At 53.3% G+C, this 27,967-nt stretch overlaps 1 protein-coding gene across 1 annotated transcript; it reads right to left on the bottom strand.

Moving 5' to 3' along the window:
- bcl2l12 (BCL2 like 12) lies at positions 1–27,967 on the bottom strand. Its single transcript, XM_072442087.1, has 8 exons — positions 27,859–27,967; positions 26,662–26,846; positions 25,929–26,097; positions 17,777–18,110; positions 17,349–17,483; positions 15,786–15,859; positions 13,313–13,579; positions 1–71 (listed from the first exon to the last, which is right to left on the bottom strand). Exons 2-8 carry the CDS (start codon positions 26,835–26,837, stop codon positions 36–38), a joined length of 1,191 nt encoding a protein of 396 aa, XP_072298188.1. The 5' UTR covers positions 26,838–26,846; positions 27,859–27,967; the 3' UTR covers positions 1–35.

The following is a 27,967-nucleotide window of genomic DNA, read 5'->3' as shown; positions in this document are numbered from 1 at the left end:
TGATCAGAGGCGGTTGTGGCTGAGGCTGAGGCGTGTCAGTCGTACTCGTCCTCCAGATCCAGCACGTTCTCCTAAACAACGACAGCAGCAACAGTCACTTCATGTTTCATCAGAACAAGACAAAGAGTTAAACCTGGGCTCGTGTGAGCAGTGACGAGGCAGCGTGTTCAGCAGACGTTCAGATCGAACAGCAGCGTGTTCAGCAGACGCTCAGATCGAACAGCAGCGTGTACAGCAGACGCTCAGATCGAACAGCAGCGTGTACAGCAGACGCTCAGATCGAACAGCAGCGTGTTCAGCAGACGCTCAGATCGAACAGCAGCGTGTACAGCAGACGCTCAGATCGAACAGCAGCGTGTACAGCAGACGCTCAGATCGAACAGCAGCGTGTACCGCAGACGCTCAGATCGAACAGCAGCGTGTACAGCAGACGCTCAGATCGAACAGCAGCGTGTACAGCAGACGCTCAGATCGAACAGCAGCGTGTACAGCAGACGCTCAGATCGAACAGCAGCGTGTACAGCAGACGCTCAGATCGAACAGCAGCGTGTACCGCAGACGCTCAGATCGAACAGCAGCGTGTACAGCAGACGCTCAGATCGAACAGCAGCGTGTAACGCAGACGCTCAGATCGAACAGCAGCGTGTACAGCAGACGCTCAGATCGAACAGCAGCGTGTTCAGCAGACGCTCAGATCGAACAGCAGCGTGTTCAGCAGACGCTCAGATCGAACAGCAGCGTGTACAGCAGACGCTCAGATCGAACAGCAGCGTGTACAGCAGACGCTCAGATCGAACAGCAGCGTGTACCGCAGACGCTCAGATCGAACAGCAGCGTGTACCGCAGACGCTCAGATCGAACAGCAGCGTGTACAGCAGACGCTCAGATCGAACAGCAGCGTGTAACGCAGACGCTCAGATCGAACAGCAGCGTGTACAGCAGACGCTCAGATCGAACAGCAGCGTGTTCAGCAGACGCTCAGATCGAACAGCAGCGTGTACAGCAGACGCTCAGATCGAACAGCAGCGTGTTCAGCAGACGCTCAGATCGAACAGCAGCGTGTACAGCAGACGCTCAGATCGAACAGCAGCGTGTACAGCAGACGCTCAGATCGAACAGCAGCGTGTACAGCAGACGCTCAGATCGAACAGCAGCGTGTACAGCAGACGTTCAGATCGAACAGCAGCGTGTACAGCAGACGCTCCGATCGAACAGCAGCGTGTACAGCAGACGCTCAGATCGAACAGCAGCGTGTTCAGCAGACGCTTAGATCGAACAGCAGCGTGTACAGCAGACGTTCAGATCGAACAGCAGCGTGTACAGCAGACGCTCAGATCGAACAGCAGCGTGTTCAGCAGACGTTCAGATCGAACAGCAGAGTGTACAGCAGACGCTCAGATCGAACAGCAGCGTGTACAGCAGACGCTCAGATCGAACAGCAGCGTGTTCAGCAGACGTTCAGATCGAACAGCAGCGTGTTCAGCAGACGTTCAGATCGAACAGCAGCGTGTACAGCAGACGCTCAGATCGAACAGCAGCGTGTACCGCAGACGCTCAGATCGAACAGCAGCGTGTACAGCAGACGCTCAGATCGAACAGCAGCGTGTTCAGCAGACGCTCAGATCGAACAGCAGCGTGTACAGCAGACGCTCAGATCGAACAGCAGCGTGTTCAGCAGACGTTCAGATCGAACAGCAGCGTGTTCAGCAGACGCTCAGATCGAACAGCAGCGTGTACAGCAGACGCTCAGATCGAACAGCAGCGTGTTCAGCAGACGCTCAGATCGAACAGCAGCGTGTTCAGCAGACGCTCAGATCGAACAGCAGCGTGTACAGCAGACGCTCAGATCGAACAGCAGCGTGTACAGCAGACGCTCAGATCGAACAGCAGCGTGTTCAGCAGACGCTCAGATCGAACAGCAGCGTGTACAGCAGACGCTCAGATCGAACAGCAGAGTGTACAGCAGACGCTCAGATCGAACAGCAGCGTGTTCAGCAGACGTTCAGATCGAACAGCAGCGTGTACAGCAGACGCTCCGATCGAACAGCAGCGTGTACAGCAGACGCTCAGATCGAACAGCAGCGTGTACAGCAGACGCTCAGATCGAACAGCAGCGTGTTCAGCAGACGTTCAGATCGAACAGCAGTGTGTACAGCAGACGCTTAGATCGAACAGCAGCGTGTACAGCAGACGCTCAGATTGAACAGCAGCGTGTAACGCAGACGCTCAGATCGAACAGCAGCGTGTACAGCAGACGCGCAGATCGAACAGCAGCGTGTACAGCAGACGCTCAGATCGAACAGCAGCGTGTACCGCAGACGCTCAGATCGAACAGCAGCGTGTACCGCAGACGCTCAGATCGAACAGCAGCGTGTACAGCAGACGCTCCGATCGAACAGCAGCGTGTACCGCAGACGCTCAGATCGAACAGCAGCGTGTTCAGCAGACGCTCAGATCGAACAGCAGCGTGTACAGCAGACGCTCAGATCGAACAGCAGCGTGTACAGCAGACGCTCAGATCGAACAGCAGCGTGTACCGCAGACGCTCAGATCGAACAGCAGCGTGTTCAGCAGACGCTCAGATCGAACAGCAGCGTGTACAGCAGACGCTCAGATCGAACAGCAGCGTGTACAGCAGACGCTCAGATCGAACAGCAGAGTGTACAGCAGACGCTCAGATCGAACAGCAGCGTGTACAGCAGACGCTCAGATCGAACAGCAGCGTGTACAGCAGACGCTCAGATCGAACAGCAGCGTGTACAGCAGACGCTCAGATCGAACAGCAGCGTGTTCAGCAGACGCTCAGATCGAACAGCAGCGTGTACAGCAGACGCTCAGATCGAACAGCAGCGTGTACAGCAGACGCTCCGATCGAACAGCAGCGTGTACAGCAGACGCTCAGATCGAACAGCAGCGTGTACAGCAGACGCTCAGATCGAACAGCAGCGTGTACAGCAGACGCTCAGATCGAACAGCAGCGTGTACAGCAGACGCTCAGATCGAACAGCAGAGTGTACAGCAGACGCTCAGATCGAACAGCAGCGTGTTCAGCAGACGTTCAGATCGAACAGCAGCGTGTTCAGCAGACGCTCAGATCGAACAGCAGCGTGTACAGCAGACGCTCAGATCGAACAGCAGAGTGTACAGCAGACGCTCAGATCGAACAGCAGCGTGTTCAGCAGACGTTCAGATCGAACAGCAGCGTGTACAGCAGACGCTCAGATCGAACAGCAGCGTGTACAGCAGACGCTCCGATCGAACAGCAGCGTGTACAGCAGACGCTCAGATCGAACAGCAGCGTGTACAGCAGACGCTCAGATCGAACAGCAGCGTGTTCAGCAGACGTTCAGATCGAACAGCAGCGTGTTCAGCAGACGTTCAGATCGAACAGCAGCGTGTACAGCAGACGCTCAGATCGAACAGCAGCGTGTACAGCAGACGCTCAGATCGAACAGCAGCGTGTTCAGCAGACGTTCAGATCGAACAGCAGCGTGTTCAGCAGACGTTCAGATCGAACAGCAGCGTGTTCAGCAGACGTTCAGATCGAACAGCAGCGTGTACAGCAGACGCTCAGATCGAACAGCAGCGTGTACAGCAGACGCTCAGATCGAACAGCAGCGTGTACCGCAGACGCTCAGATCGAACAGCAGCGTGTACAGCAGACGCTCAGATCGAACAGCAGCGTGTTCAGCAGACGCTCAGATCGAACAGCAGCGTGTACAGCAGACGCTCAGATCGAACAGCAGCGTGTACAGCAGACGCTCAGATCGAACAGCAGCGTGTTCAGCAGACGCTCAGATCGAACAGCAGCGTGTACAGCAGACGCTCAGATCGAACAGCAGCGTGTACAGCAGACGCTCAGATCGAACAGCAGCGTGTACCGCAGACGCTCAGATCGAACAGCAGCGTGTACCGCAGACGCTCAGATCGAACAGCAGCGTGTACAGCAGACGCTCAGATCGAACAGCAGCGTGTAACGCAGACGCTCAGATCGAACAGCAGCGTGTACAGCAGACGCTCAGATCGAACAGCAGCGTGTTCAGCAGACGCTCAGATCGAACAGCAGCGTGTTCAGCAGACGCTCAGATCGAACAGCAGCGTGTACAGCAGACGCTCAGATCGAACAGCAGCGTGTACAGCAGACGCTCAGATCGAACAGCAGCGTGTACCGCAGACGCTCAGATCGAACAGCAGCGTGTACAGCAGACGCTCAGATCGAACAGCAGCGTGTAACGCAGACGCTCAGATCGAACAGCAGCGTGTACAGCAGACGCTCAGATCGAACAGCAGCGTGTTCAGCAGACGCTCAGATCGAACAGCAGCGTGTACAGCAGACGCTCAGATCGAACAGCAGCGTGTTCAGCAGACGCTCAGATCGAACAGCAGCGTGTACAGCAGACGCTCAGATCGAACAGCAGAGTGTACAGCAGACGCTCAGATCGAACAGCAGCGTGTTCAGCAGACGTTCAGATCGAACAGCAGCGTGTACAGCAGACGCTCAGATCGAACAGCAGCGTGTACAGCAGACGCTCCGATCGAACAGCAGCGTGTACAGCAGACGCTCAGATCGAACAGCAGCGTGTACAGCAGACGCTCAGATCGAACAGCAGCGTGTTCAGCAGACGTTCAGATCGAACAGCAGAGTGTACAGCAGACGCTCAGATCGAACAGCAGCGTGTACAGCAGACGCTCAGATCGAACAGCAGCGTGTTCAGCAGACGTTCAGATCGAACAGCAGCGTGTTCAGCAGACGTTCAGATCGAACAGCAGCGTGTACAGCAGACGCTCAGATCGAACAGCAGCGTGTACCGCAGACGCTCAGATCGAACAGCAGCGTGTACAGCAGACGCTCAGATCGAACAGCAGCGTGTTCAGCAGACGCTCAGATCGAACAGCAGCGTGTACAGCAGACGCTCAGATCGAACAGCAGCGTGTTCAGCAGACGTTCAGATCGAACAGCAGCGTGTACAGCAGACGCTCAGATCGAACAGCAGCGTGTTCAGCAGACGCTCAGATCGAACAGCAGCGTGTACAGCAGACGCTCAGATCGAACAGCAGCGTGTTCAGCAGACGCTCAGATCGAACAGCAGCGTGTACAGCAGACGCTCAGATCGAACAGCAGAGTGTACAGAAGACGCTCAGATCGAACAGCAGCGTGTTCAGCAGACGTTCAGATCGAACAGCAGCGTGTACAGCAGACGCTCAGATCGAACAGCAGCGTGTACAGCAGACGCTCCGATCGAACAGCAGCGTGTACAGCAGACGCTCAGATCGAACAGCAGCGTGTACAGCAGACGCTCAGATCGAACAGCAGCGTGTTCAGCAGACGTTCAGATCGAACAGCAGAGTGTACAGCAGACGCTCAGATCGAACAGCAGCGTGTACAGCAGACGCTCAGATCGAACAGCAGCGTGTTCAGCAGACGTTCAGATCGAACAGCAGCGTGTTCAGCAGACGTTCAGATCGAACAGCAGCGTGTACAGCAGACGCTCAGATCGAACAGCAGCGTGTACCGCAGACGCTCAGATCGAACAGCAGCGTGTACAGCAGACGCTCAGATCGAACAGCAGCGTGTTCAGCAGACGCTCAGATCGAACAGCAGCGTGTACAGCAGACGCTCAGATCGAACAGCAGCGTGTTCAGCAGACGTTCAGATCGAACAGCAGCGTGTTCAGCAGACGCTCAGATCGAACAGCAGCGTGTACAGCAGACGCTCAGATCGAACAGCAGCGTGTTCAGCAGACGCTCAGATCGAACAGCAGCGTGTTCAGCAGACGCTCAGATCGAACAGCAGCGTGTACAGCAGACGCTCAGATCGAACAGCAGCGTGTACAGCAGACGCTCAGATCGAACAGCAGCGTGTTCAGCAGACGCTCAGATCGAACAGCAGCGTGTACAGCAGACGCTCAGATCGAACAGCAGAGTGTACAGCAGACGCTCAGATCGAACAGCAGCGTGTTCAGCAGACGTTCAGATCGAACAGCAGCGTGTACAGCAGACGCTCCGATCGAACAGCAGCGTGTACAGCAGACGCTCAGATCGAACAGCAGCGTGTACAGCAGACGCTCAGATCGAACAGCAGCGTGTTCAGCAGACGTTCAGATCGAACAGCAGCGTGTACAGCAGACGCTTAGATCGAACAGCAGCGTGTACAGCAGACGCTCAGATTGAACAGCAGCGTGTAACGCAGACGCTCAGATCGAACAGCAGCGTGTACAGCAGACGCGCAGATCGAACAGCAGCGTGTACAGCAGACGCTCAGATCGAACAGCAGCGTGTACCGCAGACGCTTAGATCGAACAGCAGCGTGTACCGCAGACGCTCAGATCGAACAGCAGCGTGTACAGCAGACGCTCCGATCGAACAGCAGCGTGTACCGCAGACGCTCAGATCGAACAGCAGCGTGTTCAGCAGACGCTCAGATCGAACAGCAGCGTGTACAGCAGACGCTCAGATCGAACAGCAGCGTGTACAGCAGACGCTCAGATCGAACAGCAGAGTGTACAGCAGACGCTCAGATCGAACAGCAGCGTGTACAGCAGACGCTCAGATCGAACAGCAGCGTGTACAGCAGACGCTCAGATCGAACAGCAGCGTGTTCAGCAGACGCTCAGATCGAACAGCAGCGTGTACAGCAGACGCTCAGATCGAACAGCAGAGTGTACAGCAGACGCTCAGATCGAACAGCAGCGTGTTCAGCAGACGTTCAGATCGAACAGCAGCGTGTACAGCAGACGCTCAGATCGAACAGCAGCGTGTACAGCAGACGCTCAGATCGAACAGCAGCGTGTACAGCAGACGCTCAGATCGAACAGCAGCGTGTACAGCAGACGCTCAGATCGAACAGCAGAGTGTACAGCAGACGCTCAGATCGAACAGCAGCGTGTTCAGCAGACGTTCAGATCGAACAGCAGCGTGTACAGCAGACGCTCAGATCGAACAGCAGAGTGTACAGCAGACGCTCAGATCGAACAGCAGCGTGTTCAGCAGACGCTCCGATCGAACAGCAGCGTGTACAGCAGACGCTCAGATCGAACAGCAGCGTGTACAGCAGACGCTCAGATCGAACAGCAGCGTGTTCAGCAGACGTTCAGATCGAACAGCAGCGTGTACAGCAGACGCTTAGATCGAACAGCAGCGTGTACAGCAGACGCTCAGATTGAACAGCAGCGTGTAACGCAGACGCTCAGATCGAACAGCAGCGTGTACAGCAGACGCGCAGATCGAACAGCAGCGTGTACAGCAGACGCTCAGATCGAACAGCAGCGTGTACCGCAGACGCTTAGATCGAACAGCAGCGTGTACCGCAGACGCTCAGATCGAACAGCAGCGTGTACAGCAGACGCTCCGATCGAACAGCAGCGTGTACCGCAGACGCTCAGATCGAACAGCAGCGTGTTCAGCAGACGCTCAGATCGAAAAGCAGCGTGTACAGCAGACGCTCAGATCGAACAGCAGCGTGTACAGCAGACGCTCAGATCGAACAGCAGAGTGTACAGCAGACGCTCAGATCGAACAGCAGCGTGTACAGCAGACGCTCAGATCGAACAGCAGCGTGTACAGCAGACGCTCAGATCGAACAGCAGCGTGTACAGCAGACGCTCAGATCGAACAGCAGCGTGTTCAGCAGACGCTCAGATCGAACAGCAGCGTGTACAGCAGACGCTCAGATCGAACAGCAGAGTGTACAGCAGACGCTCAGATCGAACAGCAGCGTGTTCAGCAGACGTTCAGATCGAACAGCAGCGTGTACAGCAGACGCTCAGATCGAACAGCAGCGTGTACAGCAGACGCTCAGATCGAACAGCAGCGTGTACAGCAGACGCTCAGATCGAACAGCAGCGTGTACAGCAGACGCTCAGATCGAACAGCAGAGTGTACAGCAGACGCTCAGATCGAACAGCAGCGTGTTCAGCAGACGTTCAGATCGAACAGCAGCGTGTTCAGCAGACGCTCAGATCGAACAGCAGCGTGTTCAGCAGACGCTCAGATCGAACAGCAGCGTGTACAGCAGACGCTCAGATCGAACAGCAGAGTGTACAGCAGACGCTCAGATCGAACAGCAGCGTGTTCAGCAGACGTTCAGATCGAACAGCAGCGTGTACAGCAGACGCTCAGATCGAACAGCAGCGTGTACAGCAGACGCTCCGATCGAACAGCAGCGTGTACAGCAGACGCTCAGATCGAACAGCAGCGTGTACAGCAGACGCTCAGATCGAACAGCAGCGTGTTCAGCAGACGTTCAGATCGAACAGCAGCGTGTTCAGCAGACGTTCAGATCGAACAGCAGCGTGTACAGCAGACGCTCAGATCGAACAGCAGCGTGTACCGCAGACGCTCAGATCGAACAGCAGCGTGTACAGCAGACGCTCAGATCGAACAGCAGCGTGTTCAGCAGACGCTCAGATCGAACAGCAGCGTGTACAGCAGACGCTCAGATCGAACAGCAGCGTGTACAGCAGACGCTCAGATCGAACAGCAGCGTGTTCAGCAGACGCTCAGATCGAACAGCAGCGTGTACAGCAGACGCTCAGATCGAACAGCAGCGTGTACAGCAGACGCTCAGATCGAACAGCAGCGTGTACCGCAGACGCTCAGATCGAACAGCAGCGTGTACCGCAGACGCTCAGATCGAACAGCAGCGTGTACAGCAGACGCTCAGATCGAACAGCAGCGTGTAACGCAGACGCTCAGATCGAACAGCAGCGTGTACAGCAGACGCTCAGATCGAACAGCAGCGTGTTCAGCAGACGCTCAGATCGAACAGCAGCGTGTTCAGCAGACGCTCAGATCGAACAGCAGCGTGTACAGCAGACGCTCAGATCGAACAGCAGCGTGTACAGCAGACGCTCAGATCGAACAGCAGCGTGTACCGCAGACGCTCAGATCGAACAGCAGCGTGTACAGCAGACGCTCAGATCGAACAGCAGCGTGTAACGCAGACGCTCAGATCGAACAGCAGCGTGTACAGCAGACGCTCAGATCGAACAGCAGCGTGTTCAGCAGACGCTCAGATCGAACAGCAGCGTGTACAGCAGACGCTCAGATCGAACAGCAGCGTGTTCAGCAGACGCTCAGATCGAACAGCAGCGTGTACAGCAGACGCTCAGATCGAACAGCAGAGTGTACAGCAGACGCTCAGATCGAACAGCAGCGTGTTCAGCAGACGTTCAGATCGAACAGCAGCGTGTACAGCAGACGCTCAGATCGAACAGCAGCGTGTACAGCAGACGCTCCGATCGAACAGCAGCGTGTACAGCAGACGCTCAGATCGAACAGCAGCGTGTACAGCAGACGCTCAGATCGAACAGCAGCGTGTTCAGCAGACGTTCAGATCGAACAGCAGAGTGTACAGCAGACGCTCAGATCGAACAGCAGCGTGTACAGCAGACGCTCAGATCGAACAGCAGCGTGTTCAGCAGACGTTCAGATCGAACAGCAGCGTGTTCAGCAGACGTTCAGATCGAACAGCAGCGTGTACAGCAGACGCTCAGATCGAACAGCAGCGTGTACCGCAGACGCTCAGATCGAACAGCAGCGTGTACAGCAGACGCTCAGATCGAACAGCAGCGTGTTCAGCAGACGCTCAGATCGAACAGCAGCGTGTACAGCAGACGCTCAGATCGAACAGCAGCGTGTTCAGCAGACGTTCAGATCGAACAGCAGCGTGTTCAGCAGACGCTCAGATCGAACAGCAGCGTGTACAGCAGACGCTCAGATCGAACAGCAGCGTGTTCAGCAGACGCTCAGATCGAACAGCAGCGTGTTCAGCAGACGCTCAGATCGAACAGCAGCGTGTACAGCAGACGCTCAGATCGAACAGCAGCGTGTACAGCAGACGCTCAGATCGAACAGCAGCGTGTTCAGCAGACGCTCAGATCGAACAGCAGCGTGTACAGCAGACGCTCAGATCGAACAGCAGAGTGTACAGCAGACGCTCAGATCGAACAGCAGCGTGTTCAGCAGACGTTCAGATCGAACAGCAGCGTGTACAGCAGACGCTCCGATCGAACAGCAGCGTGTACAGCAGACGCTCAGATCGAACAGCAGCGTGTACAGCAGACGCTCAGATCGAACAGCAGCGTGTTCAGCAGACGTTCAGATCGAACAGCAGCGTGTACAGCAGACGCTTAGATCGAACAGCAGCGTGTACAGCAGACGCTCAGATTGAACAGCAGCGTGTAACGCAGACGCTCAGATCGAACAGCAGCGTGTACAGCAGACGCGCAGATCGAACAGCAGCGTGTACAGCAGACGCTCAGATCGAACAGCAGCGTGTACCGCAGACGCTTAGATCGAACAGCAGCGTGTACCGCAGACGCTCAGATCGAACAGCAGCGTGTACAGCAGACGCTCCGATCGAACAGCAGCGTGTACCGCAGACGCTCAGATCGAACAGCAGCGTGTTCAGCAGACGCTCAGATCGAACAGCAGCGTGTACAGCAGACGCTCAGATCGAACAGCAGCGTGTACAGCAGACGCTCAGATCGAACAGCAGAGTGTACAGCAGACGCTCAGATCGAACAGCAGCGTGTACAGCAGACGCTCAGATCGAACAGCAGCGTGTACAGCAGACGCTCAGATCGAACAGCAGCGTGTACAGCAGACGCTCAGATCGAACAGCAGCGTGTTCAGCAGACGCTCAGATCGAACAGCAGCGTGTACAGCAGACGCTCAGATCGAACAGCAGAGTGTACAGCAGACGCTCAGATCGAACAGCAGCGTGTTCAGCAGACGTTCAGATCGAACAGCAGCGTGTACAGCAGACGCTCAGATCGAACAGCAGCGTGTACAGCAGACGCTCAGATCGAACAGCAGCGTGTACAGCAGACGCTCAGATCGAACAGCAGCGTGTACAGCAGACGCTCAGATCGAACAGCAGCGTGTACAGCAGACGCTCAGATCGAACAGCAGCGTGTACAGCAGACGCTCAGATCGAACAGCAGCGTGTACAGCAGACGCTCAGATCGAACAGCAGCGTGTTCAGCAGACGCTCAGATCGAACAGCAGCGTGTTCAGCAGACGTTCAGATCGAACAGCAGCGTGTTCAGCAGACGCTCAGATCGAACAGCAGCGTGTACAGCAGACGCTCAGATCGAACAGCAGAGTGTACAGCAGACGCTCAGATCGAACAGCAGCGTGTTCAGCAGACGTTCAGATCGAACAGCAGCGTGTACAGCAGACGCTCAGATCGAACAGCAGCGTGTACAGCAGACGCTCCGATCGAACAGCAGCGTGTACAGCAGACGCTCAGATCGAACAGCAGCGTGTACAGCAGACGCTCCGATCGAACAGCAGCGTGTACAGCAGACGCTCAGATCGAACAGCAGCGTGTACAGCAGACGCTCAGATCGAACAGCAGCGTGTTCAGCAGACGTTCAGATCGAACAGCAGCGTGTTCAGCAGACGTTCAGATCGAACAGCAGCGTGTACAGCAGACGCTCAGATCGAACAGCAGCGTGTACAGCAGACGTTCAGATCGAACAGCAGCGTGTTCAGCAGACGCTCAGATCGAACAGCAGCGTGTACAGCAGACGCTCAGATCGAACAGCAGCGTGTACAGCAGACGCTCAGATCGAACAGCAGCGTGTTCAGCAGACGCTCAGATCGAACAGCAGCGTGTACAGCAGACGCTCAGATCGAACAGCAGCGTGTTCAGCAGACGCTCAGATCGAACAGCAGCGTGTACAGCAGACGCTCAGATCGAACAGCAGCGTGTTCAGCAGACGTTCAGATCGAACAGCAGCGTGTTCAGCAGACGCTCAGATCGAACAGCAGCGTGTACAGCAGACGCTCAGATCGAACAGCAGCGTGTTCAGCAGACGCTCAGATCGAACAGCAGCGTGTTCAGCAGACGCTCAGATCGAACAGCAGCGTGTACAGCAGACGCTCAGATCGAACAGCAGCGTGTACAGCAGACGCTCAGATCGAACAGCAGCGTGTTCAGCAGACGCTCAGATCGAACAGCAGCGTGTACAGCAGACGCTCAGATCGAACAGCAGAGTGTACAGCAGACGCTCAGATCGAACAGCAGCGTGTTCAGCAGACGTTCAGATCGAACAGCAGCGTGTACAGCAGACGCTCAGATCGAACAGCAGCGTGTACAGCAGACGCTCCGATCGAACAGCAGCGTGTACAGCAGACGCTCAGATCGAACAGCAGCGTGTACAGCAGACGCTCAGATCGAACAGCAGCGTGTTCAGCAGACGTTCAGATCGAACAGCAGCGTGTACAGCAGACGCTTAGATCGAACAGCAGCGTGTACAGCAGACGCTCAGATTGAACAGCAGCGTGTAACGCAGACGCTCAGATCGAACAGCAGCGTGTACAGCAGACGCGCAGATCGAACAGCAGCGTGTACAGCAGACGCTCAGATCGAACAGCAGCGTGTACCGCAGACGCTTAGATCGAACAGCAGCGTGTACCGCAGACGCTCAGATCGAACAGCAGCGTGTACAGCAGACGCTCCGATCGAACAGCAGCGTGTACCGCAGACGCTCAGATCGAACAGCAGCGTGTTCAGCAGACGCTCAGATCGAACAGCAGCGTGTACAGCAGACGCTCAGATCGAACAGCAGCGTGTACCGCAGACGCTCAGATCGAACAGCAGAGTGTACAGCAGACGCTCAGATCGAACAGCAGCGTGTACAGCAGACGCTCAGATCGAACAGCAGCGTGTACAGCAGACGCTCAGATCGAACAGCAGCGTGTACCGCAGACGCTCAGATCGAACAGCAGCGTGTACCGCAGACGCTCAGATCGAACAGCAGCGTGTACAGCAGACGCTCAGATCGAACAGCAGCGTGTAACGCAGACGCTCAGATCGAACAGCAGCGTGTACAGCAGACGCTCAGATCGAACAGCAGCGTGTACAGCAGACGCTCAGATCGAACAGCAGCGTGTTCAGCAGACGCTCAGATCGAACAGCAGCGTGTACAGCAGACGCTCAGAGCGAACAGCAGCGTGTTCAGCAGACGCTCAGATCGAACAGCAGCGTGTACCGCAGACGCTCAGATCGAACAGCAGCGTGTACCGCAGACGCTCAGATCGAACAGCAGCGTGTACAGCAGACGCGCAGATCGAACAGCAGCGTGTACAGCAGACGCTCAGATCGAACAGCAGCGTGTACAGCAGACGCTCAGATCGAACAGCAGCGTGTACAGCAGACGCTCAGATCGAACAGCAGCGTGTACAGCAGACGCTCAGATCGAACAGCAGCGTGTACAGCAGACGCTCAGATCGAACAGCAGCGTGTACAGCAGACATTTCTGTCTCTACACGGCCCTGTACACCGCTAACAGACGCTTCGTACCCATCCTCCCTGGCGCTTCACCCAGGGCGTGAAGTTCTCCATGTAGCGCTCAGCGTAGCCCTGCATGCGCTGGGCCCCGGTGGCTGTGACGATGCGGCGAGACACTTCCATGGAGACGGCGATGCGGTGCAGGGTGGGGCTGGCATCAGGGGCCGGGGTTGGCACCTCATACGCCCCGAGGTCACTGCTCACAGTGTCCAGCAGCCGAGCGAACGACACGTATGAGAGGCGAGACAGGCTGGAGCGCAAGAACGGCTCCGACTCAATCTGAGACAGCAGCAAGTGGAGAAAGACAGGTTACAAATCAAATTACAAACTACTGCTCATCTTTTACTGCGGTAGTCTCAAGTGGTATTGAGACTCACCATATTCAACATCAAGTTTGAAATGAGACGACACAATTTGAAATGTAATAACACGGCACTGCTCCTGAGACTCCGCCCATCATGGTGTGAAGAGTGAATACCTTTCATGACTGTTACATCACTTCCATGTGCTGAAATTTTAGAATGTTTCGAACGCTTGTGCAGTTAACGTGCTATGACAATAGTGATTCCCACTTCCCCATGTGTCCACCACAAGAACTCAGTTGCGTCCTACAGTCTATTTGCTTCCAGGTTTATACATGTTAAAGTAGAGCTGGCAATAATTGAATGTGATCTGGCCCTTGTGACAATCCGTGTTTTTAGTTAGTGGCCATATCGTGCTTCACCTGTTTTCTGTGAAGTACAGATCGATGCTTAAAACACACACTCATTTTATTAGTCAGCCCGTGTCGTGCTCTGAGTGAGTAATAGTTTCAATCAATTGCAGTGTAGTGTGAACGTTCTGAAGAAAGATCACACTTAATTCCCCTTTATTTGCATCTTAAAGCAATATGAATATATTGAGAGAACATAAATCATCATCATCATAAAATCTCAATTGTGTTCTGGCTCTATCTGGCATATTGCCCACCTCTAGTTTAAAGTATACTTTATTAATCCACTGTGAGAGAAAAGGCCTCAAAGTGCTGTTGAGCCAAACTGCCAGGAGCAGTGGTCGCTGCAGCGCCCTGGGACCAACTCCAGTTCTTAGTCGATCTTTGGAGGATTGCAGTGCATCGGGGCTGGCCCCAGCTACAGTAAGACGTCTTGCCCACGCAATGAAAGAAACAGCCCCGAAGTCATTGATGAGGGCTTATCAGGGTCCATGAAGTCTGACACAGAGAGCAGGCAGAGGAGAGCGGGGCAGGTGTGGTGTAAGGCCACAGGTGTGGGGTAACAGGTGTGAGGTAGGTTCACAGGTGTGGGGTAGGGTCACAGGTGTGGGGTAACAGGTGTGGGGTAGGGCCACAGGTGTGGGGTAACAGGTGTGGGGTAGGGCCACAGGTGTAGGGTCACAGGTGTGGGGTCACAGGTGTGGGGTAGGGTCACAGGTGTGGGGTAGGGTCACAGGTGTAGGGTCACAGGTGTGGAGTAGGGTCACAGGTGTGGGGTAGGGTCACAGGTGTAGGGTCACAGGTGTGGGGTCACAGGTGTGGGGTAGGGTCACAGGTGTGGGGTAGGGTCACAGGTGTAGGGTCACAGGTGTGGAGTAGGGTCACAGGTGTGGGGTAGGGTCACAGGTGTAGGGTCACAGGTGTGGGGTCACAGGTGTGGGGTAGGGTCACAGGTGTAGGGTCACAGGTGTGGAGTAGGGTCACAGGTGTGGGGTAGGGTCACAGGTGTAGGGTCACAGGTGTAGGGTCACAGGTGTGGAGTAGGGTCACAGGTGTGGGGTAGGGTCACAGGTGTAGGGTCACAGGTGTGGGGTCACAGGTGTGGGGTAGGGTCACAGGTGTGGGGTAGGGTCACAGGTGTAGGGTCACAGGTGTGGAGTAGGGTCACAGGTGTAGGGTCACAGGTGTGGAGTAGGGTCACAGGTGTGGGGTCACAGGTGTGGGGTAGGGTCACAGGTGTGGGGTAGGGTCACAGGTGTAGGGTCACAGGTGTGGAGTAGGGTCACAGGTGTGGGGTAGGGTCACAGGTGTAGGGTCACAGGTGTGGGGTCACAGGTGTGGGGTAGGGTCACAGGTGTAGGGTCACAGGTGTGGAGTAGGGTCACAGGTGTGGGGTAGGGTCACAGGTGTAGGGTCACAGGTGTAGGGTCACAGGTGTGGAGTAGGGTCACAGGTGTGGGGTAGGGTCACAGGTGTAGGGTCACAGGTGTGGGGTCACAGGTGTGGGGTAGGGTCACAGGTGTGGGGTAGGGTCACAGGTGTAGGGTCACAGGTGTGGAGTAGGGTCACAGGTGTAGGGTCACAGGTGTGGAGTAGGGTCACAGGTGTGGGGTCACAGGTGTGGGGTAAGTAAGTAAGTGATTGCAAAGTGCAAATGCAATCTGTGTAATGTAAATAAGTAAATATGACGATTTGAGCGTTGTGTGTCCCTGTCCTCCTAGAGCGGGAGCAGGTCCTGTCCTCTCAAAGCACATGATGATAGTAGTTGTGGACCTTTGTGTTGATGGCGTCTCCCTCCAGAGTGATGAGGTCCACCAGCCTCTTCACCACCAGCTCTTTGTCGTACACTAAAAGACATCAAACTCTCTTCATTCATCTTAATATGAAGACAGGGACAGTGGATTCGTTTGATGTCATGGATTGCATCATGTCTCAACCTCTTTTTGTCCACGGACTAGGTGTCCTCCTGTTTATTAACCTAAGCCTGGTCCTTATATTAAAGCAGGACGGGTCTGTGTCTCTGTGGTTGGTCTGTGTCTCTGTGGTGAGTCTGTGTCTCTGTGGTAGGTCTGTGTCTCTGTGGTGGGTCTGTGTCTCTGTGGTGGGTCTGTGCCTCTGTGGTAGGTCTGTGTCTCTGTGGTGGGTCTGTGTCTGTGGTGAGTCTGTGTCTCTGTGGTAGGTCTGTGTCTCTGTGGTAGGTCTGTGTCTCTGTGGTGAGTCTGTGTCTCTGTGGTGAGTCTGTGTCTCTGTGGTGAGTCTGTGTCTCTGTGGTTGGTCTGTGTCTCTGTGGTGAGTCTGTGTCTCTGTGGTAGGTCTGTGTCTCTGTGGTGGGTCTGTGCCTCTGTGGTGGGTCTGTGTCTCTGTGGTGAGTCTGTGCCTCTGTGGTGGGTCTGTGTCTCTGTGGTGGGTCTGTGTCTCTGTGGTGGGTCTGTGTCTGTGGTGAGTCTGTGTCTCTGTGGTGGGTCTGTGCCTCTGTGGTGGGTCTGTGTCTCTGTGGTGAGTCTGTGTCTCTGTGGTGGGTCTGTGCCTCTGTGGTGGGTCTGTGCCTCTGTGGTGGGTCTGTGTCTCTGTGGTGGGTCTGTGTCTGTGGTGGGTCTGTGCCTCTGTGGTGGGTCTGTGCCTCTGTGGTGGGTCTGTGCCTCTGTGGTGGGTCTGTGTCTCTGTGGTGGGTCTGTGTCTGTGGTGAGTCTGTGTCTCTGTGGTGGGTCTGTGCCTCTGTGGTGGGTCTGTGCCTCTGTGGTGGGTCTGTGTCTCTGTGGTGAGTCTGTGCCTCTGTGGTGGGTCTGTGCCTCTGTGGTGGGTCTGTGCCTCTGTGGTGGGTCTGTGTCTCTGTGGTGGGTCTGTGTCTCTGTGGTGAGTCTGTGTCTCTGTGGTGGGTCTGTGTCTGTGGTGGGTCTGTGCCTCTGTGGTGGGTCTGTGCCTCTGTGGTGGGTCTGTGCCTCTGTGGTGGGTCTGTGTCTCTGTGGTGGGTCTGTGTCTCTGTGGTGGGTCTGTGTCTGTGGTGAGTCTGTGTCTCTGTGGTGGGTCTGTGCCTCTGTGGTGGGTCTGTGCCTCTGTGGTGGGTCTGTGTCTCTGTGGTGAGTCTGTGTCTCTGTGGTGGGTCTGTGCCTCTGTGGTGGGTCTGTGTCTCTGTGGTGGGTCTGTGCCTCTGTGGTGGGTCTGTGCCTCTGTGGTGGGTCTGTGCCTCTGTGGTGGGTCTGTGTCTCTGTGGTGGGTCTGTGTCTCTGTGGTGAGTCTGTGTCTCTGTGGTGGGTCTGTGCCTCTGTGGTGGGTCTGTGCCTCTGTGGTGGGTCTGTGTCTCTGTGGTGAGTCTGTGTCTCTGTGGTAGGTCTGTACCTGTAGAGGGCTCTTGAGCCGGGGGCTTCAGTGTGCGTTTGGGGGGCTCTGGCGACTGCCTCTTTATGCTGTTGCTCCTGTACGCGATCTGTTCCAGCCGCTCTGCCACGTCCTCGTAGAACTGCATAGGATGACCTGCACACAGCACACACAGTCCTGCTACTGACCACACACAGTACTGACCACACACAGTCCTGCTACTGACCACACACAGTCCTGGTACTGACCACACACAGTCCTGGTACTGACCACACACAGTACTGACCACACACAGTACTGACCACACACAGTCCTGGTACTGACCACACACAGTACTGACCACACACAGTCCTGGAACTGACCACACACAGTACTGACCACACACAGTCCTGGAACTGACCACACCCAGTACTGACCACACACACACTGCTGCATCGCGTGGCTCTTACCGGGGGAGATGAGCGTCGGGGGGGACTCCGGGGCCGCAGGTGTGCATGGGTCAAAAGGCAGGGTGCTGGGCCGAGGAGGAAGTGGACATGGCTCCTTGTCCTTCTCCTTGTCCTTCTCCTTGTCATTCTCCTTGTCCTTCTCCTTGTCCTTCTCCTTGTCCTTCTCCTTGTCCTTCTCCTTGTCCTTCTCCTTGTCCTTCTCCTTGTACTTCTCCTTATCAAGTTTCTTCTTGAAGAACCTGGACAGCCGGCGCTTGATTTTGTTTTTGCTCAGCTTCTTCTTTTTGTCTGCGTCGTCCTCGTCTGATGAGGTCGGTGGCGAGACGAGCGCATCCTGTAGCACAGGAGCGACACTTCAATCATTCATCAAAAGGAGTTAGAATGAGCTGCAACTAACCATTATTTTGCTAATCGGTTAGTTGTTTAAGACAAAATAGTCCCATAAATTAGAGACGAGCCATAGGCCAAAATAATTTGCCTGGCTTAGGCCCAGATTTGTCGTAAGTGATTTGAGGTGCGGCCCTCGTCATGAGGCGTGTCATGATCGCTGTGATGTAACAGCCAATAAAGCAAGGCCCAAAGAACACAGGGACCAAAATATAAACACAGGACCATGAGTCACCTCTGATCTGCTCTTTGGGCCTCACATTTACCATTGTCTGAGTCAAATCCTTTTGTGTGTTCCAGCCTTTAGTATCTTTATATCGCCTTTGAGTGGTAAATTCATCTTTTAAAGCTGCGCCCGAGCGCGTGTACATTCTAAAGGTTTACGCAGTGGACGCGCCCGGGCACTGTACACAGGTGCGTGTACGGAGCGCTCGAGCTCTCTGCGCACATGCGCAGTAGAGGTGTTGTCGCATGAGCAGTGAATTTGTTGTCTGTGTGGCCTTTCATTGTGTAAAATGATGGATATCGAGAGTGTTGTTTTCACGTATTTGGTTTGTTTCTGTCTCTGTTCCACCGTGAATACATCGTACAGCTCCTTTCTCCCACAAATAGCCACAATCAGTCTTTCGTCTGCCATTGTTGACGAAGAAGGAAGAAGTGGCTCTTCTTGGGGAATTCCACGGGGAATACCGAAAATGCGAGGGGCAATACGTACGTATGTACGTCCGTCCTGCTGCGGCGGCTACGGCGCATCTGCTACAGAGACCTGAACAAATCTGAGCACGTCGCGCTAGCCGCTTTGGTCGCCTCGGCCGCCTCATACGCGCCCTCAAAGCGTCGAGAGCGTAAGAAAACGCACCAATCGCGCCGCAAAAACGAAGAAATTGCGCCGCGGGAAACGCACTACGCGCTCGACGCGCGTTTACTACAGAATTTGAATGTAAACTGGACGCTTCGGCAGCCACGGTGTGGAGGCCCCTTAAGGCTTGATTCCATCTTTCACTCACTCACAGCCTAAGGGAGGAGGCTCGCCACACCGCCTCGAAAAGTGACTGTATGTCACTTTTGATGCGAGTTATCCAAGATGGTGCCAATGAAGGCTGCCTCTGCCTTTCGGTGCTCTTCGTTAGGACCTCCAAGTGGGAGCCCACCATCATCATCAAGAAGACCCAGCAGAGGATGTACTTCCTGCTGCAGCTGAGGAAAGACAAGCTGCCAGCGCAGAGGATGGTGCAGTTCTACACGGCCATCATTGAGTCCATCATCACCTCCTCCATCACCTCATCCATCACCTCATCCATCACCTCCTCCATCGCCTCCTCCATCACCTCCTCCATCGCCTCCTCCATCGCCTCCTCCATCACCTCCTCCATCATCTCCTCCATCACCTCATCCATCACCTCATCCATCACCTCATCCATCACCTCCTCCATCACCTCCTCCATCACCTCCTCCATCACCTCCTCCATCACCGTGTGGTACGCTGGAGACACAGCCAGGGACAAACAGAGACTACAGCGCCCTCTGCTGAGAAGGTGTTCGGCTGCAGACTTCCATCTCTGCAGGACCTGGACGTCTCCAGGACTCTGGGACGAGCAGGTCTGATCACTGCTGACCCTTCTCACCCTGGACATGGACTATTTGAGCCACTCCCCTCAGGCAGGAGGCCACTTCTCTCAGGCAGGAGGCCACTCCCCTCAGGCAAGAGGTTCTGGTCCAGATGGGACCAGAACCTCTCGCCATGAGAACAGTTTCTTTCCCTCTGCTCTTGGACTCATGATGGTGGTGGACTTCCGCAGACGCCACCCCACTGCCCCCTCACCAGTGAACATCCAGGGAAGGGACATTGAGAGAGTGACTCATACAAGTACCTGGGTGTTCATCTGAACCACAAACTGGACTGGACTCATAACACAGACTGTACATGAAGAGCCAGAGTCGGCTCTACCTCCTGAGGAGACTCAGGAGGTAGAGCCAGAGTCGGCTCTACCTCCTGAGGAGACTCAGGTCTTTTGGAGTGACAGGGCCACTCCTGAACAGGAAGAGCCAGCTCTACCTCCTGAGGAGACTCAGGTCTTTTGGAGTGACAGGGCCACTCCTGAAGACCTTCTACGACTCTGTGGTGGCATCAGCTCCTGTACGGTGTGGCCTGCTGGAGCAGCAGCATCACAGAGAGGGAGAGGAAGAGGCTGGACAGAGTCATCCAGAAGTCCAGCTCCGTCCTGGGCTGTGGTCTGGACTCGGTGCAGGAGGTGGGGGACAGAAGGGTCCTAGCTAGATTCACATCTATGCTGGACCATGAGTGTTGCCCCCTGCAGGACACTCTGTCCGCTCTGGAGAGCAGCTTCAGTGAGAGACTGATCCACCCTCGCTGTGTGAAGGAAAGGTTTCTTAGGTCTTTCCTTCTGCTGCTGTCAGACTTTATAACAAACACTGTTAGTCCTGAACACTCACAATACTGACCAAACCATGTGCGATTCTGTCATATGTGCAATTACTGTTGTGATTCATGTGCAATTACTGTGAAATTCATGTGCAATCCATGTGCTGTCGTGACACATATTCATGTGCAATTACTGTCGTGATCACATCAAATCAATTTATTTTTTTTTGCAATGCATAAATACCATGCAATGGTATTTATGTATTTATTTATTTATTTGTCAATGGGAGTTTTTATTTATTTATAGGAGATCTTCTACTGAGAGTATTTTTCAGACTTCCTATAAGTGATCTGTTCTTTTCTTCTGTATCTACCTCTGTATCTACCTGCGTTGCACCAATGAAATTTCCCCATGTGGGACAATAAAGGAATATCTTATCTTAACTTATCTTATTGTCTATTTATTCAATGGCTTTTTAAATGTAGATGCTGATCGTTTAGCACTGGATATGTGTATTGAAAAAAAGTAAATGATGATCATTTTATTGCTTTTATTTAAGGCTGCCCCTGTCTGTTTGCTGTAACCCGACACAACATTTTACAAGTGGGTCGGGTCGGTAGGTAAATTCTTATTTTTTAAGATAATATATTCCTTTATTGTCCACACATGGGGAAATTTCATTGTTGCAACGCAGGTAAATACAGAGGAAAAGGACAGACAACTTATAGGAAGTTTAAAAAACACTCTTAATAGAAGAACTCTTATAAACAAAACTCTTATAAACAAAAACTCCAATAGACAAAACCTCTCATTTCTTAATAAGGAATGGAGGGGAAAAATAAAGATAAAGTAAAATAAAAACAGCTAGCGTGAGACAAGATAATACTAACAATAATGGTAAAATAAACACTCTATTTTCATCAGTTATATGCACATGAATGTGACATTATTGCATGTGAGTACGACAGTAATTGCACATGAATATGACGGTATTGCACATGGTTAAGTCAGTATTGCACATGTTCAGGGCTAGTAGTGTTTGTTATACAGTCTGACAGCAGCAGAAGGAAAGACTGTGAAACGTCTCCTTCACACAGCGAGGGTGGATCAGTCTCTCACTGAAGCTGCTCTCCAGAGTGGAGAGAGTGTCCTGCGACACTCATGGTCCAGCATAGATGTGAGTTTAGCCAGGACCCTTCTGTCCCCCACCTCCTGCACCGAGTCCAGAGCACAGCCCAGGACAGAGCTTTGTCCAGCTTCTTCCTCTCCCTCTCTGTGATGCTGCTGCTCCAGCAGGCCACACCTACAGGAGCTGATGCCACCACAGAGTCATAGAAGGTCTTCAGGAGTGGCCCTGTCACTACAAAAGACCGGAGTCTCCTCAGGAGGTAGAGCCCACTCTGGCTCTTCCTGTACAGTCTGTGTTGTGAGTCCAGTCCAGTTTGTGGTTCAGATGAACACCCAGGTACTTGTGATGTTCCCTGGATGTTCATTGGTGAGGGGTCAGCAGAGTGGTGTCTGCAGAAGTCCACCACCATCTCCTTTGTCTTTACTGCGTTGATTAGGAGGTGGTTCCGCTGACACCAGTCCACAAAGTCCTGCGCCTGTCCCCTGTACTCCGCATCATCGTCGACCGTGATGAGTCCGATGATGGCAGAGTCGTCACAGAACTTCTGCTGGACACAGCTGTCCGTGTCGTGTCTGAGGTCTGCAGTGTAGAGGGTGAAGAGAAAGGGTGCGAGGAGGGTGCCCTGGGGCGCCCCCACACTGCAGGTCCGAGTGTCAGACACACAGTTTCGGTCTGTGAGGTAGTCCAGGATCCACTCTGCCAGGTCGTACTCCACACAAACCGTCTCCAGCTTGTCCCTCAGGAGCTGATGGTGTTGAAGGCGCTGGAGAGATCAAAGAACAGGATCCTCACAGAGCTGCCAGGCTTCTCCAGGTGAGAGAGAGCGCGGTGCAGCAGGGAGATGATGCCGTCCTCCACTCCGATGCCAGGCCGGTATGCGAACTGCAACGGGTCCATGGCTGAGCTCACGGTGGAGCGGAGGTGGTCAAGGACCAGCCGCTCCAGTGTCTTCATCAGACGGGACGTGAGAGCCACTGGCCTGAAACTGTTGAGGTCTTTGGTGCGCGGTGTCTTGGGCACAGGTACCAGACAGGAGGTCTTCAGACCTGTGGTACCACCCTCAGCTTCAGGCTCATGTTGAAGACATGCTCCATAACTCCACACAGTTCATCTGCGCAGGACTTAAGGAGCCTGGAGCTGATGCAATCAGGTCCTGCTGCCTTCCTCACTTTAATCCTCTTCAGCTCTCTCCTCGCCTGTGCTGCTGTGACAGTCAGTGGTTGGCAGGGGGACTGTGTGCTGGGGGGATGGGTGAGTCCAGGTGAAGTGGGGAGCTGATGGGCCGGGGCAGAGATGTGAAGAGGAACGGATGCAGGCCATTTTCCAGCTGTGGAAGAGAGAGCATGCAGCTGTGCAGGGGGAGGGGTCTGTGCAGGGGGAGGGGTGGGCGATTGATCAAATCTCAGGAAGTGAGAATTTAGCTCATTCACCCACTGTATAAACCCACAGCTTCAGCTATGCTGCCCTAGGAGTAACTGTGCTGTGGGAAGTATGGCAGCTTGAGCACTATCCTCTTCTTCTGACGACTTATTCTATCTAACAATATGTATTTTTTAATTGCACTTGCAAACTGATCACCGCCTTCTTTTTCTCACTCCTGAGGATCTGTGGACCCAGATGCCCCTCTCCTGGTGAAGTGGTCCCTGCCCCGTATGGCTGGTCCCTCATCTGCCTGAAGAGTGGGTCCAGCTCGACTGATGGTCCCTCATCTGCCTGAAGAGTGGCTCCAGCTCCAGTCTCCCTCGTGTCCGTCTGTGAGAGTCAGATCTCTCCTTCACTGGAACTCCTCCAGGTTTCCACTTTTCCCAAGGAGGTTTTTTGTAGTTTTTCCTGGCCCAGAAGGAGGGTCTAAGGACAGAGGACTCTGGGACATCGTCCCTTGCCACCACAGACATTGTTTGACTCCATCGCCACCACAGACATTGCTTGATTCATTTTTCACTGTCGCCCTCAGAGGCAACTGTTGTTGTAATTTTGGGCGTTACAAAAATAAATTGAATTGAATTGAATAGGTCTCCCTCCGTCTGGGCAGGGGGGTTTTTGAAGCCCGAGATGGTTTTCAGGCTCCTCCACACTCCCTGAATGCTCCTCCATCCTCCTCTTGTAGCCGGCCTCAGCCTGCCTGATCTTCCTCCTCAGCTCCTTCTGCACAGTCCTCAGCTCCTCCTTGTTCCCTGACCTGAAGGCTCTCTTCTTCTCCTTCAGCAGAGCCTTCAGTTCACGGTTAATCCATGGCTTGTTGTTTGGAAAACACTGCACCGTCCGGGAGGGAACAATGTTCTCAAAACAGAAGTTGATGTAGTCCGTGATGCACTCTGTGATGGTGTTGATGTCCTCCCCATGTGGGTCATAAAGCTCAGTCCAGACAGTGGTGCTGAAGCAGTCCCTCAGAGCCTCCTCGCTCTCAGCAGACCACATCCTCACCACACGGGACATCACAGGCTGCCTGTGCACGATGGGTTCATACACAGGCCTCAGATGTACAAGGTTGTGGTCCGACCTGCCCAGGGGAGGGAGGGGGGAAGAGGAATAAGCCTCTTTGGTGTTGGCAAAAAACAAGCCCAATGTTCTATTGTCTCTGGTGGGGCAGGTGACATACTGGGTGTATGTTGGTAGAACAGAAGAGGGAGAAGCGTGGTTAAAGTCACCAGAGATGAGGAAGAGAGCCTGTGGATGCTGTGTTTGCAGCCTACAAGTGCAGGAGAGCAGTGCTTCACAAGCATTTTCAGCATTGGCAGACGGGGCCACATAGACTGCAATCAAAATCACATGTGAGAACTCCCGGGGCAGATAATATGGCCTCATGCCAATAGCCAACAATTCAATGTCTTTGTTACATAGCTGCTGCTTCACTGTGCAATGTTCCGGCTTACATGTTTTATATCGCTTTTTACTTTGAAGGCAAAAGAAAGATCCAAATTTAGCCATTTTTTGACTCGGAGTGACGGCCAGGGGTCAGGCTTCAACAGTCCAGGGGTCAGGCTTCCACAGTCCAGGGGTCAGGCTTCAACAGTCCAGGGGTCAGGCTTCAACAGTCCAGGGGTCGGGCTTCAACAGTCCAGGGGTCAGGCTTCAACAGTCCAGGGGTCAGGCTTCAACAGTCCAGGGGTCAGGCGAACTTTATTGCAAAGTTTATTTGGCGCTCAGACCCCGGTGTAAGGCGTAGCGATCATGGGCACTCCATAATCTAATTGAATTAGATGCCTTCCCCTGGAGACTGGTGGTGGTAGATATGGAGAGAAGGTAGAGAGGATGAGGGGAATGGAGAGGAGGAGCAGGGGAGGTGGTGGGTCGCAGTACGGTTTGAAGCGGCCGAGCCATCTGCCTGGGGGCTTAAATGCGACCGCCTGGGCCCTGATTGGGAGCGGGGAGGAGTCACTTGAGAGTGTTGATTGAGGATGAGGAGCAGGTGCGAGGGACGATGACGCGGGAGTCCACTGTCCTTCCACCCTCCCTCCCTTCTTGGCCAGGAAAAACTACAAAAACCTCTTTGGGGAAAAATAGAAACCTGGGAGAGTCCAAGGTGAAGGAGGGATCTGACTCTCTCAGACGGACAGGCGGACGCCCACTTGAGTACGATGATGGAGCTGGGGAGAGGGGTCCTTCCATGGTGGCCGACGCAGATTTAATTTAGGTCTTCCAGGTGAACTTACGCAGAATTCATTTTGTTGTGATGACGCTGCTGGGCGTGTTTCAATCCCAGAATGCATTGCGCCAGTCTAATTTAAATCAAGCCACACCGTGATAGAGAGTGATATGAACTATGGCCACTTCAGTGGAACCGACAGAGGCAAACCACGTTGAAAAGGCAAAATAGGTTCTGTCTTACGTGTTCTGTTTTGTTACAGAAGCATGTCGACGATCGAAAATTAAGACTCACACACGTTTTGCGCTATGCATTATCAGTACTTTGTGATGAAAGATAGCTTTACCAGCGCTATAAAAATATTCGACACGGCAGTTTTGGAAAGACCGGTCGGCTAAATAAATGAAAAATAAAAGAATTTGACGGTTTTTCAACAAAATGCTGATTTTTTTTTTCAGTCTGCTTTTTTCGTACCGGGTCGGTCGGGTTACGGCAAACAGACATATTATTTTGCTCAGCCTAATTAAACATCCTTTTTATTATCAAAGTTGTCCAAGGAAAGTCAAAGATGGGCCTGGGTCATTTTATTTCTTGGTTTGTTTTAGCTAATGCCCCTTTTAACACACACACACACACACACACACAGGGGCCCTGCCCCCTCCTCACCTCCTGGTACTTGTGCTGTGTGGCCCTGCCCCGGGCCGGGCCTTTGGGCGAGCGAGTGTTTCGTCGAGGCAGCTGTTTGATGAAGTCCATGAAGCCGCTCTTCTTTTCATCTCCTGAGCTGAGCTCCTCAGCCTGAGAGTCCCAGGCTTTACTGCCTTTGGGCCAGTCTCTGAGAGGCAAAGAAGTTCAGTCACAATGAGCGAGGAGGAAAGATATTCCACTTTTCAATGTCATTCTTGTCTGTGTGCACATGGTAACACGGTATTATCAATAAAGGCCCTGTATTTATTCATGTAATGAAGCTTTATTGCCCCAGCACAAACATATTGTAAAGGCAGGGTCAAAATCAGACCGCTGTGTGCTGTCCACATCTAATGATAGAGTGTTGATCTCCACAAAACAGGACGTGTGCTGTTAGCATGCTAACTTTGAGATAAGGCTCAGAATGTGTTGGGGAAGTCAAGAACAACTTTGGACCACTGCAAACTGTTCCAAATGAATACTTCATATTTCTTTGTCTTTTTTATTCAAGTACAGTGGCTTTAATAACAAACTGAAGCTAATGGCTTCTTCTGAGAGTTCACACTTTGCTGTGGTTAAATTCACCTGTCACTCACTCTGAGTATGGCCAATAGGAGAAGTGGGTGTGTCAGAAGATAATCACCATTCCTGTAGTTTCATAAAAGCCTACAAATCCCACCTCCCTCTGCAGGTCTCTGGTTCCCTTGGTTACCTGTGTCTGTTGTGGTCGTGGTAGGCTCCTCCCACCCAGCCAGGCCGCTTTGTCGGGGACATGGCGGCGGTGCGGTGGAGGAACGCCTGGAGCACCAGTCGAGTCTCAGCCTTGACCTCCAACATGGACACGGACGACACGGAGGAGGTGGAGGGGAGGCGGCCCCCGCCCTCCATGGCTCAGCACTGTGACACACACACACACACACACACATACACACACACACACACACACACACACATATACACACACATACACACACACACACACACACACACATACACACACACATACACACACACACACACACACATATACACACACATACACACACACACACACATATACACACACACACACACACACACACATATACACACACATACACACACACACATACACACACACACACACACACACACACATATACACACACATACACACACACACACACACACACACATACACACACACACACACACACACACACACACACACATACACACACACACACACACACACACACATATACACACACATACACACACACACACACACACACACATACACACACACATACACACACACACACACACACATATACACACACATACACACACACACACACACACATACACACACACACACACACACACATATACACACACATACACACACACACACATACACACACACACACACACACACACACATACACAGACATGATATTATGTCAATCCAAATGTGTTATAAGATGTCTTTAAATGTATTAATTAAGGTTTAATTACCAGACAGAAGTGAAACGTTTATCAAATGTATCAGAAAACGGAAGAAATATCACCGTATATCTTTGCATGAAAGTTTAAAACGTTTTTATACATTTTTAATCAGCTCTTTCTGTATAAATGATGCTGTTGTAATGTTTGGGAATGTGCCGTGCATTACAACATAAATCATCAAATGTATAAACCTACCAGTGATCAGTGTTTCTGGAGACAACTATTCTTTCTCAAGCAACTTTACTTCTGCAGGACATTCTTTCCTCGTTTCGGACTTTTGACTCTGAATCAAGCTAAACTGGTTCTAAACACTTTCCTTTTGATTGAATGAGGCTGAGCGGTGTCCTGTCCTACCGGTGTCCTGTCCTACCGGTGTCCTGTCCTACCGGTGTCCTGTCCTACCGGTGTCCTGTCCTACCGGTGTCCTGCTGCCGTCACCAGGAAACACTTCCACAGCACAAACCCAGGACAAACCAGACCTGACCCGCGGAACACTGGTCCCGCAGCGGCTCACGGAGCTCACAAAG

The sequence above is a fragment of the Eucyclogobius newberryi genome, unplaced genomic scaffold (genome assembly GCF_026437365.1).
Source record: "Eucyclogobius newberryi isolate DKJ021-1_F unplaced genomic scaffold, fEucNew1.0.hap1 SCAF_13, whole genome shotgun sequence".
Lineage (NCBI taxonomy): Eukaryota > Metazoa > Chordata > Actinopteri > Gobiiformes > Gobiidae > Eucyclogobius > Eucyclogobius newberryi.
The sequence above is the reverse complement of the archived record's forward strand: the minus strand, read 5'-3'. Positions and strand labels throughout refer to the sequence as shown.